Here is a 21,611-nt window from a genome sequence, read left to right on the forward strand (position 1 = left end):
TGTCTAGGTTAGCCAGGGTTTCTCTGCTCCTGGTCCAAACCCTGTTGGCCTGTCTAGGTTAGCCAGGGTTTCCCTGCTCCTGGTCCAAACCCTGTTGGCCTGTCTAGGTTAGCCAGGGTTTCTCTGCTCATGGTCCAAACCCTGTTGGCCTGTCTAGGTTAGCCAGGGTTTCTCTGCTCCTGGTCCAAACCCTGTTGGCCTGTCTAGGTTAGCCAGGGTTTCTCTGCTCCTGGTCCAAACCCTGTTGGCCTGTCTAGGTTAGCCAGGGTTTCTCTGCTCCTGGTCCAAACCCTGTTGGCCTGTCTAGGTTAGCCAGTGTTTCTCTGCTCCTGTTCCAAACCCTGTTGGCCTGTCTAGGTTAGCCAGGGTTTCTCTGCTCCTGGTCCAAACCCTGTTGGCCTGTCTAGGTTAGCCAGGGTTTCCCTGCTCCTGGTCCAAACCCTGTTGGCCTGTCTAGGTTAGCCAGGGTTTCTCTGCTCCTGGTCCAAACCCTGTTGGCCTGTCTAGGTTAGCCAGGGTTTCTCTGCTCCTGGTCCAAACCCTGTTGGCCTGTCTAGGTTAGCCAGGGTTTCTCTGCTCCTGGTCTAAACCCTGTTGGCCTGTCTAGGTTAGCCAGGGTTTCTCTGCTCCTGGTCCAAACCCTGTTGGCCTGTCTAGGTTAGCCAGGGTTTCTCTGCTCCTGGTCCAAACCCTGTTGGCCTGTCTAGGTTAGCCAGGGTTTCTCTGCTCCTGGTCCAAACCCTGTTGGCCTGTCTAGGTTAGCCAGGGTTTCTCTGCTCCTGGTCCAAACCCTGTTGGCCTGTCTAGGTTAGCCAGGGTTTCTCTGCTCCTGGTCCAAACCCTGTTGGCCTGTCTAGGTTAGCCAGGGTTTCTCTGCTCCTGGTCTAAACCCTGTTGGCCTGTCTAGGTTAGCCAGGGTTTCTCTGCTCCTGGTCCAAACCCTGTTGGCCTGTCTAGGTTAGCCAGGGTTTCCCTGCTCCTGGTCCAAACCCTGTTGGCCTGTCTAGGTTGGCCAGGGTTTCTCTGCTCCTGGTCCAAACCCTGTTGGCCTGTCTAGGTTAGCCAGGGTTTCTCTGCTCCTGGTCCAAACCCTGTTGGCCTGTCTAGGTTAGCCAGGGTTTCTCTGCTCCTGGTCCAAACCCTGTTGGCCTGTCTAGGTTAGCCAGGGTTTCTCTGCTCCTGGTCTAAACCCTGTTGGCCTGTCTAGGTTAGCCAGGGTTTCTCTGCTCCTGGTCCAAACCCTGTTGGCCTGTCTAGGTTAGCCAGGGTTTCTCTGCTCCTGGTCCAAACCCTGTTGGCCTGTCTAGGTTAGCCAGGGTTTCTCTGCTCCTGGTCCAAACCCTGTTGGCCTGTCTAGGTTAGCCAGGGTTTCTCTGCTCCGCCGGTTGGCTGCGAGCATTAACGGTTCACCATGCCTCAGACAGTCTCTGTTCTCTCTCTCATTCACCACATTACAGTATGTGGTACTGGACAGCTGATGTGTAGTGCTAAGATGAGGTACATTTTCCAAACTACAATGAGTGAGCGATACAATACATAGCATAATTATAGTCTCTCTGCTTTAACTGACAGTAGCCAATGTTCCTCCTCGGGAGTCTTGTTAACATTGACAACAGTAGGTTATTTCTCAATCGTGGCATTTATGGAATATTCTACATTCACGTTTTAATTGGGTGGTGAGGGAATAGTCTCTCTGCTTTAACTGACAGTAGCCAATGTTCCTCCTTGTCAATGTCAACAAGACTCCCAACAGTAGGTTATTTCTTAATCGTGGCATTTATGGAATATTCTACGATCCCGTTTTAGTTGGGTGGGGAGGGAGGGGTGGGTTAGTACCTATTTCCTGTATAGAATGGTCCTGGAATGCCATGCTGTCTCAGCATTTCTGGAATGTAAGGTCACTCTGTATGGTAAACCAACCTCACCGTTTAGTAGTCGGCTCATGCGCACTCACTCTGACTATGATGTACCGGTTCTTCACAATGTTCTCTGTAACAGCTGATTTACTCTGTTAATGATGTGGACACTGGAGAGACTTGTTAGCAGAGCTTCACTGAGCTCTCACTGTGACACCCAAAGCAGAAATGGGTCATTGTATGTGTTGTGTAACTTCAAGCCTCAGTAAGAAATCATCTCTATTTACTGGTGTGACCAAAGGACTCATTGGCTCCTGTCAGTGTCCGTACAGTCTAAATATGTGTTCCTCCTGTCAGTGTCCGTACGTACGGTCTTAATATGTGTTCCTCCTGTCAGTGTCCGTACAGTCTTAATGTGTTCCTCCTGTCAGTGTCCGTACAGTCTAAATATGTGTTCCTCCTGTCAGTGTCCGTACAGTCTAAATATGTGTTCCTCCTGTCAGTGTCCGTACAGTCTTAATATGTGTTCCTCCTGTCAGTGTCCGTACAGTCTAAATATGTGTTCCTCCTGTCAGTGTCCGTACGTACGGTCTTAATATGTGTTCCTCCTGTCAGTGTCCCTACGGTCTTAATATGTGTTCCTCCTGTCAGTGTCCGTACAGTCTAAATATGTGTTCCTCCTGTCAGTGTCCGTACGTACGGTCTTAATATGTGTTCCTCCTGTCAGTGTCCCTACGGTCTTAATATGTGTTCCTCCTGTCAGTGTCCCTACGGTCTTAATATGTGTTCCTCCTGTCAGTGTCCGTACAGTCTAAATATGTGTTCCTCCTGTCAGTGTCCGTACGGTCTAAATATGTGTTCCTCCTGTCAGTGTCCCTACGGTCTTAATATGTGTTCCTCCTGTCAGTGTCCGTACGGTCTAAATATGTGTTCCTCCTGTCAGTGTCCCTACGGTCTTAATATGTGTTCCTCCTGTCAGTGTCCCTACGGTCTTAATATGTGTTCCTCCTGTCAGTGTCCGTACGTACGGTCTTAATATGTGTTCCTCCTGTCAGTGTCCCTACGGTCTTAATGTGTTCCTCCTGTCAGTGTCCGTACGGTCTTAATATGTGTTCCTCCTGTCAGTGTCCGTACGGTCTTAATATGTGTTCCTCCTGTCAGTGTCCGTACAGTCTTAATATGTGTTCCTCCTGTCAGTGTCCCTACGGTCTTAATATGTGTTCCTCCTGTCAGTGTCCGTACAGTCTAAATATGTGTTCCTCCTGTCAGTGTCCGTACGGTCTAAATATGTGTTCCTCCTGTCAGTGTCCCTACGGTCTTAATATGTGTTCCTCCTGTCAGTGTCCGTACGTACGGTCTTAATGTGTTCCTCCTGTCAGTGTCCCTACGGTCTTAATGTGTTCCTCCTGTCAGTGTCCGTACGGTCTTAATATGTGTTCCTCCTGTCAGTGTCCGTACAGTCTTAATATGTGTTCCTCCTGTCAGTGTCCCTACGGTCTTAATATGTGTTCCTCCTGTCAGTGTCCGTACGGTCTTAATATGTGTTCCTCCTGTCAGTGTCCGTACAGTCTAAATATGTGTTCCTCCTGTCAGTGTCCGTACAGTCTTAATATGTGTTCCTCCTGTCAGTGTCCGTACGGTCTTAATGTGTTCCTCCTGTCAGTGTCCCTACGGTCTTAATATGTGTTCCTCCTGTCAGTGTCCCTACGGTCTTAATATGTGTTCCTCCTGTCAGTGTCCCTACGGTCTTAATATGTGTTCCTCCTGTCAGTGTCCCTACGGTCTTAATATGTGTTCCTCCTGTCAGTGTCCCTACGGTCTAAATATGTGTTCCTCCTGTCAGTGTCCCTACGGTCTTAATATGTGTTCCTCCTGTCAGTGTCCCTACGGTCTAAATATGTGTTCCTCCTGTCAGTGTCCCTACAGTCTAAATATTTCCTAGTAACATGAGGACAAGGAGTTGTCTTTCTAAGCTTGCCTTTCCTCAGTGTAACGTTTAGGCGGTAGGTAGCTTCAGGGCCCGGGGTAGCACCTCACAGCAGCCGGTTTCTGGGCTTGCTCATTTGAGCAGAGACTGGGTAGAGAGAGAGTGTGTGAGGGAGGGGCTTGTAGAACTGGAATGTGGCCTGGGTGGAACCCTGACTCAGCGCCACAGCTCTGGAATCTGGAGGGCAGCTGCCTGTCGGCATGGCGACAAATGTTAAATGCTGGCTCAGTCCATCCTCACCACCCCTTGAAATATGAAATGTATAATCATGGTAGCAATTGAAATGAAACAGTTCAAAGATCATGGGGAAAATATTAGACAAGTTGAGGACACAACAGTTCTCCTGACACGAAACTGAATCCAAACATTACACTGTTATGTGCATTTTACATTTACTGTACTTTTCGCCACATTTGTTAATAACAATCCGATCATATTCTGGATACATTCAGTAACATGATAAGAATATTCCTGGAAAATGTGGGGTAGGTGCAACACAAGACAAAAAAATGACAAGGGTTTAAGTGAGCGGACTAACTGGTTTCTCCAAGTGGCCACACACCTTTCCAAAGTGTACACAGTTCATATGTAATTTCAATGCACTTTATGACAAGTCTTTTTTGAGCTCTTCTAGCTGTGCTGTTGAGGAACTAGAGCAGCACACTTGTAGTTGTTTGGAACACAGCCCTGCATCCCCGCCATCACACAACTAAGGTTTACGCAATCAAAAAACGCTCCATTATAAATTGCATCTGGGACAGGTGGGCATCATTTAAAAGCTGTTCTATTGTCAACATGGCTAACATGATATCAACGCTCAATTTACTATAATCCTCAACGTCTCATCTTTCAAAATACATTGAGTCCTCTTATTTACAGCATTTCCCTCACTCAAGACAAAACATGTGCAAAGGTTTCCCAATTAGCAGGAGGTATGGGGACAATGTGTCAGTCAAACCCATACAGTGCTGAGCTCTGTCATTTTATAACATGTTACTTGTACAGCCACTCAAATCTAATTTAGGCATTTATCAGTGCCTAAATCTGCCATTTTCAATCTGTATACCGGTGCGAGTGTAAAGGGTTAATAACTAGTCGCCTCCTCCTCCTCTTAAGGGTTTTGGGGGATTCCATGCAGTAATTCCCAGATTTAGTCCACATTGCTAAACAGTTTGGCTCGTTTCAATGTCTGCAGCTATGAAATATCTTATTTTATTCTCAGTTTCTATGGAGATTTGTTTGTTTTATGTATTGTGAGGGCCAGTTGTTGCAAAGCACTGGCTTGTTATTAAAAGACCCTGATCCATTCAGCATGTATTAGTCATTGTGATGACTACTTGTGGATGAGAAACACTTAGTTTTTTGCTACAGTGACAGGATGAATGCCTTTCACATTGACACCATTGTTGCCACATTGCACAACTCTAACCTTGAAAGAGAGAAAAATACCAACATTTACCGTAGAATTTAGTCACTCTGGGCCTACCCTGTAAGAATGTAGTCTATTTTATAGGATCTTAGAATGTATTTGATAAAGTATTTTATGCACTGCGAGGAAACTAAAAAGTCAGACAGGAAGTGAAGTGTTAAACGGAAGAGAGAAATTCTCCCAAGTTCTCATTTTTATCACCAGAATAACTGCAGCAGGTATGTTTTTCTTGTTTTGCCCCCTGAATGAGACATGGTAGCAGAGTTCTTCTTGTTTTGCCCTGAGTGAGACCTGGTAGCAGAGTTCTTCTTGTTTTGACCCCTGAGTGAGACATGGTAGCAGAGTTCTTCTTGTTTTGACCCCTGAATGAGACATGGTAGCAGAGTTCTTCTTGTTTTGACCCCTGAGTGAGACATGGTAGCAGAGTTCTTCTTGTTTTGACCCCTGAGTGAGACATGGTAGCAGAGTTCTTCTTGTTTTGACCCCTGAATGAGACATGGTAGCAGAGTTCTTCTTGTTTTGACCCCTGAATGAGACATGGTAGCAGAGTTCTTCTTGTTTTGACCCCTGAGTGAGACATGGTAGCAGAGTTCTTCTTGTTTTGACCCCTGAGTGAGACATGGTAGCAGAGTTCTTCTTGTTTTGACCCCTGAGTGAGACATGGTAGCAGAGTTCTTCTTGTTTTGACCCCTGAATGAGACATGGTAGCAGAGTTCTTCTTGTTTTGACCCCTGAATGAGACATGGTAGCAGAGTTGTTGAACCCAACCCTTGTCACTGACCTGTCATTTCCTGTGTGTCCTCCCTCCCTCCCAGGACGACAAAGAGGGCCCAGACGTTGTACGACGGGCGGCCCACCAGTCCTCCAGGCGTGTCTCACATCCCCATGGCTGAGCCCTTCTGCACCCGGACCAGGGAGGTCAGTGTCCACGGCCCCGTTCCAAATCAACCACTAGCACTTTGACCGGTGTCTGTGGCCTGGTTCCAAATCAACCCCTGCCACTACAATGTTGTAGTGGTGGGTGTTGCCTGCTGGGGAGTGAGTGAATGTTATGTCATTGGAACACAGGATGCTTGTGAGGGGAGGACTGCTCATAAATGGCTGGAACAGAGTAAATGGAATGGTATCGAATACCTGGAAACTGTGTTTGATGTTTGATACTGTTCCATTCATTCTGTTCCAGCCATTACTATGAGCCTGTCCTTCCCAATTTAAGGTGCTACCAGCAGCCTGTGCATTGGAACTTTTGATTGCTGTTTTTGGTGTGTAGTGAGGCTTTGCATTGTTACAAATATTTACTTATTTCTAAGTGTTCATAAAACACACAAACATGGGCATTGACAAAAACACTGACCACTCTCTCCTAGAAAATGACGTCACGTCTCTCCCTCCCCATGCCCAGGTGCTGGTGGAGGTGGCGCGCGGCCTGGGGGTGAAGTGCCACGCGCAGGGTACAGTGCTCACCATCGAGGGCCCTCGCTTCTCGTCGCGTGCCGAGAGCCTGATGTTCCGCCAGTGGGGTGCCGACGTTATTAACATGACCAGCGTGCCCGAGGTGGTCCTCGCCAAGGAGGCGGGCCTTTGCTATGCTAGCATCGCCATGGCCACCGACTACGACTGCTGGAAGGAGCATGAGGAGGCTGTGAGTTCTTTTTGGTTTGTGTGGAAATTCCCTCCCCGTCTTATTTTTTTAATTGATTGTATGCTCTGATGAAGGTCTTGCGACCGAAAGCTTAGCCTTATTTTTTTTGTTCACCTTTATTTAACCAGGTAGGCCAGTTGAGAACAAGTTCTCATTTACAACTGCGAACTGGCCAAGATAAAGCAAAGCAGTGTGACACAGACAACAACAGAGTTACACATGGAGTAAACAATAAACAAGCCAATAACACAATAAACAAGGCAATGACACAGTAGAAAAAAAGAAAGTCTATATACAGTGTGTGCAAAATGCAATGAAATGTGTGCATTGATCCTGAGTGTGTGGAGATTTTATTCCATTACATATTTTATTGATAGGAAAGTTAGTATGAGAGGACAGGGAAGACCGGAAGAGAGTGTCAAACACGCAGTGGGATTGATACGCATCGACACCCAACGCCGACAGTGGCTTGCAGCCGCTAGTCAGCTACCCAGGCCGCAGGGAAGAAGCGTTTACCCAAGTGTGTGTGTGTGATGTTCTGTAACTGTTTCGAGGAGAGATGTTTTGGAATGTCCTCAATTTTCAGTTGCACCACAACACAGGTTATCTGGAAAATTATTATGCAAATGCACCCGTTTCACTAAGATGACGCATTCATGTACTGCATGTGGTCAATTGTCTTGTTATTTGGTAATATGTCTTACATCCGCTTTCACAGCAGTTGGACATTTCCAACTGAAATATTAGGCAAAAAATTAGTGACTAAGAACTGAAATGCGTCAGAGCTTTTTATTTTTACCACAGTAAAACACTTACTGCTTTCATTTTTTCAATTTCTCAGGGCTCCGGACTTTTCCACCACATTCTTGACAAGGTGACATGACATTTTCCCTCACGTGGTATTTAGAGTCAAATCAAATGTAGGTTAGAGGTCACCGTCAGTGAATTCCATGAACACTTTTCATAGAACGATTTCTCCCTGAATTTTGAGAACTAGCCTTTTTTCCTTAATATCCTGTGTGTGTAGTTAGTCACTTCTCCATCAGTGAGAGCCATTGTTTGGTAATGTGTCTAAAACGTCCGTGAAATGAGGGCTGAAGTGACCGTTCCGTTTTACGGCTCTCTACGTGTACTCCAGCTGTCACACTGACCTAGAGGTCGACTCAATCTGATTTAAATGCATTTATATTCGTACATAAACAAAGCAGGAATTCAAAATGTCTCAAGTTAATAACTAAATAGTCACATGCCTTTGTCACAAAGCTGTAGCAAAACAAATGCAAATAGTATCTTTCGGGATTTGAAATTGCACAATGACATTTTGTCTGGTATAAATTTCCTCCTCGTCAGCATTTTACAGGCAACTGTTTACGTTTCTAATTCTTCCGCCTGATTATTATATCACTCTGAAGTACCACATGCATGCGCACACACACACACACACACACACACACACACACAACAGCTTCCGAGTGAGTGACTGTCACCCACTATCCAGTTGATAAATTATGTCTGGGGGAGGCTCTGCTTCCCCTTCCTAGTTCCTGCAGCTGACCTCCTGGCCACCCCTCCCCCTCCTTCCCCCTCCTGTTGTACACCCTCTCGCCTCGCCACATCCTTCCGCCCTATCTACGCCTTCCCTCGCTGTGAGCCTGCCAGCCTCCGGTGTGAGTCCTGCCAGCTGAGGTTGAGTCACCGGTATACAGTTGTCCACAGGGCCTGAGAGATCACAACAAAACAGACCCTCAGTTCAGGGGTGTGTTCATTAGGGCACACAACAACAACAACAAAAAGTGTTTTGCTGGTCACATGTTGTGGTCACTGTGCTACATTTCACAAAGTAACTTGGTCTTATGTTGTAGTGCATCAATCATTAAAAGGTTGTATAAGTGAATGTCCCTTGAGGAGTTCCATGGTAACATACTATCTTGGGTGGCACACCCCAACTGTATCGTCTTGTTATAAACGGCATGCTGTCTGGAGCTGCATGGCATTTAGCCTAGTCGACAGTGAGTGTAGGAACAATTTCTCTGAATTCATCATAGTAGTTATCTCAATGTAGCCAATAACACATGTATGATTAGATCAAAGTATGTACATGTTTTGCTCCAATCTAAATGTTAATAGTGAAAAGGATGGCCTTATATCCTGCATTGCCTCAACCATGTTGATCTTATCCTGTGGAGTCATGGCTTTGTAGCCGTATGTATTCTAATGGGGCTCTATTATTTACTGTACTGTAAACTGGCTCATTAATCCCCCTCCTCTCCCCTGTAACTATTCCCCAGGTCGTTGCTGCAAATGAGAACGTGTTCTCAGTCAACTTACCTGGTAAAATAACGGATAAATATATATATTTTTTTTTATCACATCTTGATGCAGCCCTTGCTTGGTCAAAAGTAGTGCACTAAATAGGTGACCAGGTGCTATTTGGGATATAATCTTGATGTCATTGGAGCTGCTGTGTCCAAAGTCTCTATGGACACATCACTCTGTCTGACAGAGATTGATACCACTCTCTGTGTTTCAGTTATTGTCATGTGTTGTCATTACCACTGATGATGGAGTGAAGGACAGAGGTAGGTAATTACACAACAAGCAAGGGTTTAACAGACCATTAGATTATCTTTAGTGATTTTCATACTCCCTTTTACTTGAGCTGTTAGCTATACCATGCTTTAAGGAGTACAGGCGTTTCATACCGGTCTTATTTTATAGTCTTATCTAAGCAAAGTGTCCTATAGAAATCACTCCACGGGCTAGCTGCCAATGTTTAAAGAAGATGGGCCTAGCTTTCAGAGCACCCCGTATTACACCCTGCAAGGTGTAAATCCTAAAACGCATGAAGGCTCAAAACACATGGAAAACGTAGTATGAAATAAATGCCTGCTATTGAACCATGCTCATTCCGCACTCAAACTGAACCTTTAGGCTACAGTACAGTGTAGGATGTCTGTGTGAACTGGGCAAAGAGCTTTAATTCACAGATGTGTTTATTTTGTACCTCACAATATTTCAATTGAGGCTTGGGTTGAAAAAAATAATAATAATTGCGCCCAAGTTCAAAATGAAGTTGACGTTCGAATGCGGTTGCCTGGAGACAATCACGAGACGGGTAAGAAAGGAAAGTGAAAGTAATGTTGACAGTAGCTCCAAGTCTTAACGTGTCCGACCGGCTCTGTGACTGTCCAGGCGTGGCACTACGATCTCACGACGACTGTCAGTTTACTGAGGTGAATTTTCATCAGCAATAGCAATGGGCGATAATATCATGGATTAAGTAAACGCTTGTAATTACACAACAAGCAATGTATTTGTGTTCAGGAGGGCGTTTTTGTTGTCAGTTTCCACAGATAATTATTTTTATGAAGCGCCTGCTTCGAACAGCCTTGGTTATACTGTAAAAACAGTAAACTTTGAATATATATAAAAATGTAACCCTTTAACTAGAGAAGTAAGTTATTATTTACAATGACGGCCAAATGCAGCTTCGATTCGAACCAGGTACTGCAGTGGAGCTTCTTGCACTGAGATGCAGTGTCAGACCACTGCGCCACTCGGGAGATAATATTACTCTTCTTAAAATGAAAGAGAAAAAATGGTGTAGCAGCCCGGATATTGACAAGAAGAAATGTACACATTTTTATTAATAACCTAACGTTTTGACAACGGTATTTTATAAATGTTTGCGTCTCACATTGTGAGGCAACTCCTTTGGTCTTGCAAGTGTTTAAGGCTGTCAGTCGCCTTCTTTCTCCATATTCAGAATGTGACTAGAATTTACCGAGTTAAGCACCTCAATCCCAAAACTTATTTATTAAATGTATTTCCTGGCTGTACCAGGTCTGCGTCGACAACGTCCTGAAGACTATGAAGGAGAATGCCAACAAGGCCAGCAGTATCCTGCTCACTGCTATTCCCCTGATCTGCACCCAGGAGGACTGGACCCACACCATAAAGGCTCTGAAGGTAAGATTTACCATTGTAATGTACCCAGGTTCCTCTCTACTGGGGGGGGTAAATAGAATTATGTATAATTAAACATTATTTATCCTCGGGGCAATTAAGTGCTTTATTTTTTTCCTTCTTACCAAGTCAACACGGCAACCAACAACCATATGGGTTTGTAGGAGAGCTGGTGCTGTTCAGTGTCTTTCTACTAGGTCAAATGCTCAGTAAGCACATTCTCACTGAGTTACTCACTGCTTATTCACAGTTACTCACTGCTGAGTCGGCCTGCATCCACATTGGACAGTTATTGGGTGATCAAATTTATTTATATAGCCCTTCATACATCAGCTGATATCTCAAAGTGCTGTACAGAAACCCAGCCTAAAACCCCAAACAGCAAGCAATGCAGGTGTAGAAGCACGGTGGCTAGGAAAAACTCTCTAGAAAGGCCAAAACTAGGAAGAAACCTAGAGAGGAATAAATGATAACCTGTCTTGATGCCTCCATGTTAGGCTTCTGGTCTGTATTTAAAGGGGATGTATTTTAGGACGTCTAGCTCTGAACCTACTGAATCCTGCTTATAGAACTAATGGAATAGTTCCCAAAAGTGATAAGAAATAAATGCTATGTGAACCCAGGTCTGGTGTTCAAGGTGATTTCCCTCAGGACACCTGGCTCTGAACCCAATGAGCCATAATGTAAAGGCCCTTAGGCTTACCCTCGCTTCGTTATTCATCCTCAATGACACTTCAGTCAGTGAGATGGTGACTAATTTGACGTGCTAAACAGAAATTCCAGTTGGCAGTCTTTGTGACGCAAACACTCAAAACAAACGTATTAGTTTGTTTTACTAACAGATTGCGATATGTATATTTTCTAAACTGTTTTTGTTAGTACCTCTGTTACTATTTAGTGTGTGTTTGGTTTCTTTCAGACAACAGCCCAATCCTCAATAATGCTACCAAAACAACATTGAGAACCACCGAAAAGCCTCTCGCCACCCCTGTATATCAGAGAATGACTTGCAACACACCAGCCACCAATACCAACGATGGATTCATCTCTCTCTCGATTCCTCATCAGTGAATCACAAGAAAGTGCCTGATATGCATGTTTTCATTACTGTACATTTGCCAGGATTTCACAACACATTTGAGTAACATTACATCGTTTGCCAGAAGCATACCATTCTGCATCCCACTGCTGGCTTGCCTCTGAAGCTAAGCAGGGTTGTTCCTGGATGGGAGACCAGATGCTGCTGGAAGTGGTGTTGGAGGGTGAATAGGAGGCATTCTTTCTTCTGGTCCAAAAAAAAGGTCCCAATGCCTCAGGGCAGTGATTGGGGAAATTTCCCTGTGTAGGGTGCCGTCTTTCAGATAGGTGTCCTGACTCTGTGGTCACCTAAAAGATCCCTGCTAAAATAAGGGTAAACATTTCTCTTTCTCTCTCTATATATATATATATATATATATATATATGAGAGACACTGTTTCACTGTTTGTATACTGTTCAGCCATGTTTTCATACTGTAGATACATTTTAGAATGTAACTATGCATTAAAGTATGTCTTATGTCTTCTGAAAGAACGGTTAAAGGACTTAGTTGGTTGTTTTCATGGATTGTTTGTAACCGGTATGGTCTGTACATGTAGGTCTATGACCAACAAGACTTGTGCACCGAGTATAATTGGAACAGGACATTCAATCAAAAGCAACTGCCACTTCCGTTGATAAAGCCTCAAGCCTGTTTATCCGGCTTTGGGGTGAAGTTTAGTTTAGGTACATATCTAGGATCAGCTTCCCCAATCCTAACCATTTAGTGGAAGAAATGCTAAACTGGCTGAACTGGCTGAAGACCAACTTCACCATACTGTTTCTCCACTTTGTTGCCCTGAAACAAGGTCAAACCACATTGTTGATAGATTCGTGGCTCTTTTCTCCTAATTATTAGGTGAGGGAATAGTGGATTCATGGCTCATATACTTTCCATAAAATAAAAGGCCTTGTTTCATTAAGAAAGACTTCCACTGAGGGAATTATTCATCTGTGACGGGATCATCTAAAACTATCTTCAACACTTCATGTTAACCTAGCATTTATTTTTACATGGATTCACAGCTGCAGTATTATAATGTGCTAATAGGGTTCACTTCAGGAAGTAGGCTTAACAGTGGATATTCAGTTATGATTGTGTTTGACTGCATGTACAGGTCAAATGTGTTTGCAAATGTGACAAAATCAATAAAGTTATGTAGATTGGAAATGTGCTTTCATTTTTTTTTATCAGGAAGTTAGCTAGAACCTTAACCTAACACTTGTTTGAAGTAACGCATATGGCTCGACATTGGACTTCCTGTCATTATGTTTGCATAATGTCATTCTTCTGTTACAAGTGAAATGATAGGTACTTTTGCAAAATACCAGATGCTTATAAGATTCTCCCTTTATCTCATTTTGGTACTGTACCTTTAGTGACAAGTTGTCACCATTCAAATACGTTTGACTCAGAGAAAGATGAAGATCAGGAAGTAGACTGACTAGAGGTAGTGAACATGATGCAGCTTAACTCACGCAAATAAATACTTTTAAATTACAAACTTCAAGAAGAGCACGTGGTTTAAATATAGCCTCCTTTCAAAATAGACTAATGCATATGTTTTACTATTTAATTATTAGGCTTGTGAAATTTGCTTCAAATTGTCCAATAACAAACATTGTATTGCCTCCCTCATGTTGGTCTACTAAATGTTTCCAATAAAAATTCCACTGCTAAAATGTATCCTCGTGACAAATGTGATACTTTGTAATGACTGCTAGTGTTACAGCGGTCCAATAGGCGAATAACATGATTTCAGTCAGACTGAGCACGAATGGCGGGGTTCTAAGCATTCATTCCTGCCTTGTTGATCGTCATGCAACATTTTGTACCAGTGTTCCAAAGTTATTTGTGGCTTCCCGCTGGCCTGGTGCGAAATGATAAGAGAAACTGCATGTGGCGTTATACGTCGACATCCATGCTTTGGTTATGCTTCTCTCATACACAAAACAAGTGTGTTTTGACCTCAAAATAGAGCGCTTTCTTTTGCTTTTACAATGGTATAGTTTATATTGACCTTTTAAATAAAATGTAGCAAAATGGCAGAACGATAAATAATTTATATTCAAGCAAAAAGTAGGCATATTAGGCCCATGAACCAAATTCTTGCATTATTAGTACAATGTACTATTTGAATTTTCAGGCGACGCCCACTTTGCTATCTACTCTTGTACAGTAAGTTACACACACAGTCTCATGAGTGTTTATTCCACAGTGAAAAATAAATACGTTTAATGATATTGATTTTGAAATAACTGGGCTATTGTGTAGGGCCAGGGGTATTCAACTCGTACCCTACGAGGACCGGAGCCTGTCGGTTTTCTGTTGTACCTGATTTTAAATTGAACCCACCTTGTGACCCAGGTCTAAATCAGTCTCTGATTAGAGGGGAACAATGAAAAAAACTTAGTGAAATTGGCTTCGAGGTCCAGAGTTGAGTTTGAGGGGTGTAATCTATGTTAAATAAACACAATAGTTTTCGCAGCCTATCCAAACATTAGTTTAAACAGAACAATAATGTTCCCATTATAGTAGGCCTAAATAAAAGGTATGTTTAAGTTGTAAAAATAACAAGTAAATAGTTGGTTATCGAGCTGAAGGGACACACCTTATCTCACGAATGGACACGCTAATTCATTGTGGTCTAGATCCTTCCATTATTTAGATAATTTCCTTTTGATGAAAAGTTAAACATTTCGTTCAATGTCGATGCATTGTAGCGAAACTTATGGATTTCAAATTGAGCTCCATAAATAGTTAATTATAGCCTAAATTAATACATATTTAAGTAGGTAGGTCTACTTAAATTATTCAGAATCGAAGTGACCAACTTTAGGTTTGGCATGAAACAATGCTCTCGGAATTATTCCAAATCCAAACATCAGCTTCATCTACAGGAAGTCCAGACCCATTTGCAAATGTCCAAAAACACCTGTCTTAATATAAACGATTATGGATTATTATCAAAATACACAAATCCATACCCCACATACATTTTTACTTTTGGGTTTCTAATAATTCGTTATTTTAGAAGAGTTAAATTCTAAAATAAGATACAAACTCATCATATAGGCCTAACGCAATTTGATAAAAAACAATTCTTTCTCCAATCAAAAGTTCAAACGGGGGTACTGAAGGTATCAATACCTGTGTGCTTTTATTTTTGGTAAAGTAACTTCCTCACCTTATCAATATTGTAGAGTATATCTTTTCCTATAGCAACGCCAAAGCAGTCTATCTGTGATTATTACATGATTTAAAATAACAAACAAAAAAATACAACTTAACACTAAAAACAAATGTTACATGTACTTATAAATCTGAAGCCTAATTAACAAACCGTTGATTAAGTGCATAAGTGCAATACTCTTTGAGAGGCATAAATAAAACATTTTTTTATCGAGAGAAAAAAAGTATTTAAGAAATGAATGGGTCTAGAATATACATCCGTATTCTATACAATAAAATCGTCACACAAATAAATACAACGCATCTTTGATTTCACAAAGCCTTCAGAAACGCAACGACATTATTATGTCCACTTTCTATTGCCAAATCGATTGGCCGGCAGTTCCGATTGTCCCGGCTGTTCGGATCGGCGAGGAATTGGACAAGGATCTCTACGGTGTCCAAAAAGCCCATCCTGGCGGCATCGTGTAACGGCGTAGTCCCAGTGTGTCGGTCTGCGATATTAGGATCCGCTCCTTGCATTAGTAACAACTGCGCCACTGGTGAACTGCCCATCATCATCACCTAGGAAATACAAATCCAGTTGATTTTACTTACAGATCTTCTGTTAGAATATTTCATAAATATGCCTATATTTGCGAGGAAAATAATGTTGCCATGGTGTGTAATACGTTATTTAGAGGGGCATTTGAATAACACTAAATAATACATTATGCCTATAGTTCTATCAGACCATAAAAGGGCATGCTTTTCGTTTCAGATTGTTTAAAGTGTTTTAATGATCCAACAATGTCGGTGCTGTTATTCACTTAACAATTTAATAACAATATAATAATGGATCTAAATGACAAAAAAGCAGTTAGGCCCAACTGATGCTATAACATTGTTAAAGGGTATAAGTCGGCCTACAATTTCTTATGATTTCAATTTTACTTATTTGAATTGCAGCCACACCTTTCGTATTGTAGCAAACCTAAAAAGCATTACAAATTTAGGGATATCAAAGTTAAGGACAAATATAGATAGGAAGAGTCAGCCTTGGCATTTTGATAGCAGCCCGAGGACATTTTTTTGTATTTTTAGAGTAAGTCATTAAATCTGAACGTATTAATAATTTAAAATAAGATATATCATGTTATATGGATAACTTTGGCCATTTTTGGGAGAGCAATTTTGAGTTTGGAAGGTTGGGTGTGGTGACCTGCATGCATCCTCCATTGCCCCGATATAGCTTACATTGGTAATGCCATGGACCATTTTGATAGAGTATAATATCGAATTATTTCTATGTTTATTTGAAAGACAAACTCATGGAAATATTTCCAACAATAGAAGTAACCATTTGGACTTGATAAAAGTTAATGGCAGGCCTATAGAAACCACGGGCAATTGCACAGCATTCCCATCACTCGGTTCCTGAGGCGCAACAGACTAAACTATGACGCAAATAAAGCACATTAAAATATATAGAATATATAACAAAGGTAATATAGCTCCCATGCAAATAATTTCACAGTATGACATGCTATTCTAGTAATTTGTTAAGGCAGTTTATGTTTTCAACCTAAAACAGTCGATTTTTTTTAAACAAAGCGGCATGGGCAGTCTCTGCAACGTTAAAATATTGATGACACCGTTGAATATTTACTCTCTTTTACAATAATCACGACACGATCTTAACCAATAAGCACGACGACTAGAGCGTAGCGCGAGACACTTACCTGCAGAGGTGTCCGTCCAAAGCAGTTTACACCGTTGACGTCCACTCCACTTTGTAATAGAATTTTAACACGATTGGTGTTGCCAGTCGCGGCTGCTGAGGCTAGATCATCCTCGAGAGGCATCGTCATGAGCAGATATAACACCGCTCGGCTCGTGTCAATAACAGTCCACAACTTCACAGATTCCTTTGACAGGTAGCTTCACAATGTCAATATCCGGACATCTCGCGCAAAATTATATTCCTTCGAAAAAAGCCAAAACAGTCGTTGACGTTTCCTCTTTCAGGCTTCATTCGCATGTAACGTGATAGAAAGATCCTCGGTCAGTTGGCTAGAATAAATTAAAGCGTACATCGTATGACCGATCAGACGGTAGTGTGTCTGGACTTGCCTGTGTTTTGAATTGCTGACGTCATTCTGCAGCAGATTTAACCAGTCGCGCATGCTCTTTTGGAGCTCTAAAGAACACAGTACCAGGAAGAGAGCGAGTTTGTTGACTGTAGAGTTTACAGTGGAAAAACAGTGGGACAAATGCTTCGTCAAATCGTCTATAACCAAGGTGTTGGATATCAATATGAAACCTATGCTGCTACAATGTCGCCACATTTGTTGTTATAAAATAACTGTATGCGCTGCAATCTACTGCTACAATGTATCACCGTCTCTGGCAGATATTATTGCAACGCGTGCCTCATTACACGCTCCGATAGTACAGAATGCTGGTTACACCCGCGTTATGACACAGCAGGTGGCAATCACCATAGAACTCAGCTGCTTTCTGAATGTAGACCTATAGCCTCAATGTCAATACTATTGAGGAACATGTCTGTTTGCTATGCACCTATTGATGTATTCAATAATGTAGGCTAAAGCAATTGTGCACGTTATATACTGAACGAAAATATAAAAGCAACATGCAACTATTTCAAAGGAAATCAGTCAATTGAAATAAATAAATTAGGCCCTAATCTATGGATTTCACAAATGGGCAGGGCGCAGCCATGGGTGGGCTTTGGAAGGCATAGGCCCACCCACTGAGGAGCAAGGCCCAGCCAATCATAATGAGTTTTCGCCACAAAAGGGCGTTATTATACAGAAATACTCCTCCATTTCATCAGCTGCCCGGGTGGGTGGTCTCAGACCATAAGCCAGGTGAAGAAGCAGGATGTGGAGGTCCTGGACTTTCAAAGGTCTTGCAGTGCCTTCAGAAAGTATTCACAACACTTGACTTTTCCTACATTTTGTTGTGTTACAGAGATAATTTTTGTCACTGGCCTACACATAATACCCCATAATGTCAACGTGGAATTATGTTTTTCGAAAATGTTGCTAATAAATTAAAAATTTAAAGTTGAAATGTCTTGAGTCAATAAGTATTCAACCGCTTTGTCACGGCAAACCTAAACTCCTGGCCTTCAGGAGTAAAAATGTGCTTAACAAGTCACATAATAAGTTAGGGTTAGGACTCAGTCTGTGTGCAATATAGTGTTTAACATGATTTCTGAATGACTACCTCATCTCTGTACCCCACACATAAAATTATCTGTAAGGTCCCTCAGTTGAGCAGTGAATTTCAAACACAGATTCTACCACAAAGACCAGGGAGGTTTTCCAATGGGGCAAGCTATTGGTAGTTGGGTAAAAAAAAAGCAGACATTGAATATAATTTTAAGCATGGTGAAGTTATTAATTACACTTTGGATGGTGTATCAATGCACTGAATCACTATAAATATACAGGTGTCCTTTACTAACTGGAGAGGAAGGAAACCAATCAGGGATTTCACCATGAGGCCAATGGTGACTTTAAAAAGTTACAGAGTTTAATGGCTGTGATAGGAGAAAATTGAGGATGTATCAACAACATTGTAGTTACTCTACAATACTAGAGAGAGAAGAAGGACGCCTGTACAGGAATAAAATATTATAAAACCTGCGTTCTGTTTGCATCAAGGCACTGAAATAATACTGCAAAAAAATAACTTTTTGTCCTGAATACAAAATGTTATATTTGGGACAAATCCAATACAACACATTACTGAGTACCACTCTCCATATTTTAAAGCATAGTGGTGGCTGCATCATGTTATGGGTAGGCTTACAATCATTAAGTACTGGGGAGTTTTTCATGATAAAAAATAAATGGAAATATAGCAATGCACAGGCAAAATCGCTAAATCTACACTGGAGTTGCTTACCAATAAGACAGTGAATGACAGTGGCCAACTTGCAGTTTTGAATAAAATGTGCTTGAAAATCTATGGCAAGACCTGAAAATGGTTGTCTAGCAATGATCAACAATCAATTTGACAGAGCTTGAATCATTTTTTAAAGAATAATGGGCAAATGTTACACAATCCAGGTTTGGAAAGGTCTTAGAGACTCACCCAGAAGGACTCACAGCTGTAATCGCTGCCAAAGGTAATTCTAACGTGTGTTGACTCAGTGGGTTGAATAATTATCGGATCAAGATATATTTTCATATATTTTTTTATATGTTCACATTTTTCTTCCACTTTGACATTACAGAGTATTTTGTGTAGATTGTTGACAAAAAAATGACAATTTAATCAATCCATTTGAATCCCACTTTGTAACACAACAAAATGTTGAAAAAGTCAGTGTGAATACTTTCTGAAGGCACTGTATATGCTACTGTATATGCTATATTCATATAGAAGCAGCAAGAGCAAAAACAAAGTTTTGGCTGTTAGTGTGTGTGATTCCACATTCTCCAGAAGGACCGGAAGCAATTTAAAGGACTTGACTTAGGGAATTTGCATTCACTAAATAAATAAAATCCATATGCAGCTAATCAAAATCAAAAGGGAAAATGTTTGTTCTTATTCGTCTAAGGCCAAAGTGGAGTCTCTCGATCTTGAGAAGATTCTATGGTAGCGAGATTATTTTAACTGAGGATGATGATGATGAATGAAGAGTAAGCGTGTGTCAAGGCGCTCCCTGCCTTGTTGTCAGGTCTGTCTGGGTAAATGTACATTATGTGTTCTGTGTGGAATGCCATTGTGTTAATAGTCTGAGGGTTCGTGGCCTGTCGTGATTGAGGTTTGGCGTGGGCGGAGGTGAGTTGGTTTGGAAGTCCCCCTTCACTATTGATGCCGCAAGCGAGTTAAAAAAGGACTCCTCCATACAATAAGGCCTAATAAAGTGTATAGGTCAAGCCCATTCGTGTACTGTAAACATCCAAACTACAGCAGGGTACACAACAGACATTTTTTTACACAGTCAGGAATGTGCTTTGAAGACAGTTAAACATTTGAAGATCAGTTTTAATAACAGGCCCAGCCCCTCATCAAAGTGCTCTGACTGACTCGGCGGTTTTTCTCTATGGGGCTTGGATGCAGGATGATGACATCAGAGGGCTTTGAACTCCATGGTTAGAAAAATCTCCTGCTCAGTGCTAAAATGAACACATTTGCTTAGACAGGAGGACTTTAGATAGAAGCCTCTGTAATCGTTTAAGAGAAAGTGCTTTTAAAGTGATAACTAGGTTGTCTTGGTCTTCCTCCAGAATAGGAATATTTGGACTTTGCACGGTGACCTTAGCAATGAATGAAAACATGTCAAAAATGTGAACCCTCCTCCTGCAAATCCAATGTCCTGAACTCTATTTAAACCACGCTTATGCTGAATATTCCCTAACATTCCCCTAACATCTTAGTGCTGCCTACTACCCAATGATCCAACAATTCCCAGACAAGCCAAGAAGGGGAATACCTCCATTCTGATTCCAGATGAATGATGTCACCTTGTCTGGGCTGTTTTCTTGAAAGCCCCTTTCTATTGACCGTTTCACACCCTTCCAGCACTTCCATCCTTTACCACTTCAAAATAATATTGAGCATTCCAGAGTCTTAAATGTTGAGTAATTTATCTTTATGAATTCTGAAAATTTGTACAGGAAAAGTGATTAGTAGTTGATTTCAGTTCTCAGTTTCAGTAATAGGTATAGTTTCTGTTTTCTGGGGGGGGGTTTCAGTTTGAATTGATCACAACATAGTTCTATAACAAACACGTAAGAGTGTGCAGTATGTGCGTTATTGTTTCAGTTGAATAGAAGTGTTGTCAGAGATGCTTGTCTGACTGCATATGCTTGGCTTTGCCTCCACCCTGTGGGATCCCATGCTTCTACAGGCAGACAGAGACAGTATGAGCCATCCAACTCTCCCACTCACCCTGACGAGACACACTGATGATATTAATAACCTCCTGTTTCTGGCGTATTAACCGTGCCAACGTGGTATTTCACTATGCTCTGATGAGAGGGAGCCACTGTGCCCTAGTTCTACTTTCACATTGTTTTCATTTCTCATACTGTCCCTGGAGCTTATAGCCCACCCTGAATGATAGCAGTCATCCACAGACTAATCCTTTTACATTTGTGCCTTGCTCAAGGGCACATCGGCATATATATATATATTTTTAACCTAGTCAGATCGGGGATTCGAACCATTGACGTTTTGGTTACTGGCTCAATGCTCTTAACTGCTAGGCTACCTGCCAGCCCTAATCCTAAGGACTCCCTTGTCCTCACCTAGGCGTGAAAATGCATTCATTGTGTTAATATTGTGTTACAATGTAATTCAATACATTTCAAGCCTAACACAAACAAATCTGGTTTGAAATGCATTTTCAGTTTTGCGAGTTTATTCATAATCATGTTCTTAGCTCTTGTGTGCAACTTCCAGTATAGGGTTTACCTGTGTGCTTCATGGTTGCTCTC

At 42.0% G+C, this 21,611-nt stretch overlaps 1 protein-coding gene across 4 annotated transcripts in view; it reads left to right on the forward strand.

Moving 5' to 3' along the window:
- Positions 1 to 13,128, forward strand: part of mtap (methylthioadenosine phosphorylase) — a 34,075-nt gene extending 20,947 nt beyond the window's left edge. For 2 of the 4 annotated variants that reach the window (XM_065003768.1, XM_065003770.1), the window contains exons 5-9: positions 6,088 to 6,190; positions 6,675 to 6,914; positions 7,756 to 7,788; positions 10,758 to 10,883; positions 11,800 to 13,128. In XM_065003768.1, coding sequence (XP_064859840.1) covers positions 6,088 to 6,190; positions 6,675 to 6,914; positions 7,756 to 7,788; positions 10,758 to 10,883; positions 11,800 to 11,841 — 544 coding nt within the window. In that variant the 3' untranslated portion in view covers positions 11,842 to 13,128. The remainder of the gene's footprint in view (positions 1 to 6,087; positions 6,191 to 6,674; positions 6,915 to 7,755; positions 7,789 to 10,757; positions 10,884 to 11,799) is intronic. The other 2 variants (XM_065003769.1, XM_065003771.1) reach the window with 1 other exon arrangement.
- Positions 13,129 to 21,611: the final 8,483 nt, after the last annotated feature.

The sequence above is a fragment of the Oncorhynchus nerka genome, linkage group LG18, assembly GCF_034236695.1.
Source record: "Oncorhynchus nerka isolate Pitt River linkage group LG18, Oner_Uvic_2.0, whole genome shotgun sequence".
In the NCBI taxonomy this organism is placed as follows: domain Eukaryota; kingdom Metazoa; phylum Chordata; class Actinopteri; order Salmoniformes; family Salmonidae; genus Oncorhynchus; species Oncorhynchus nerka.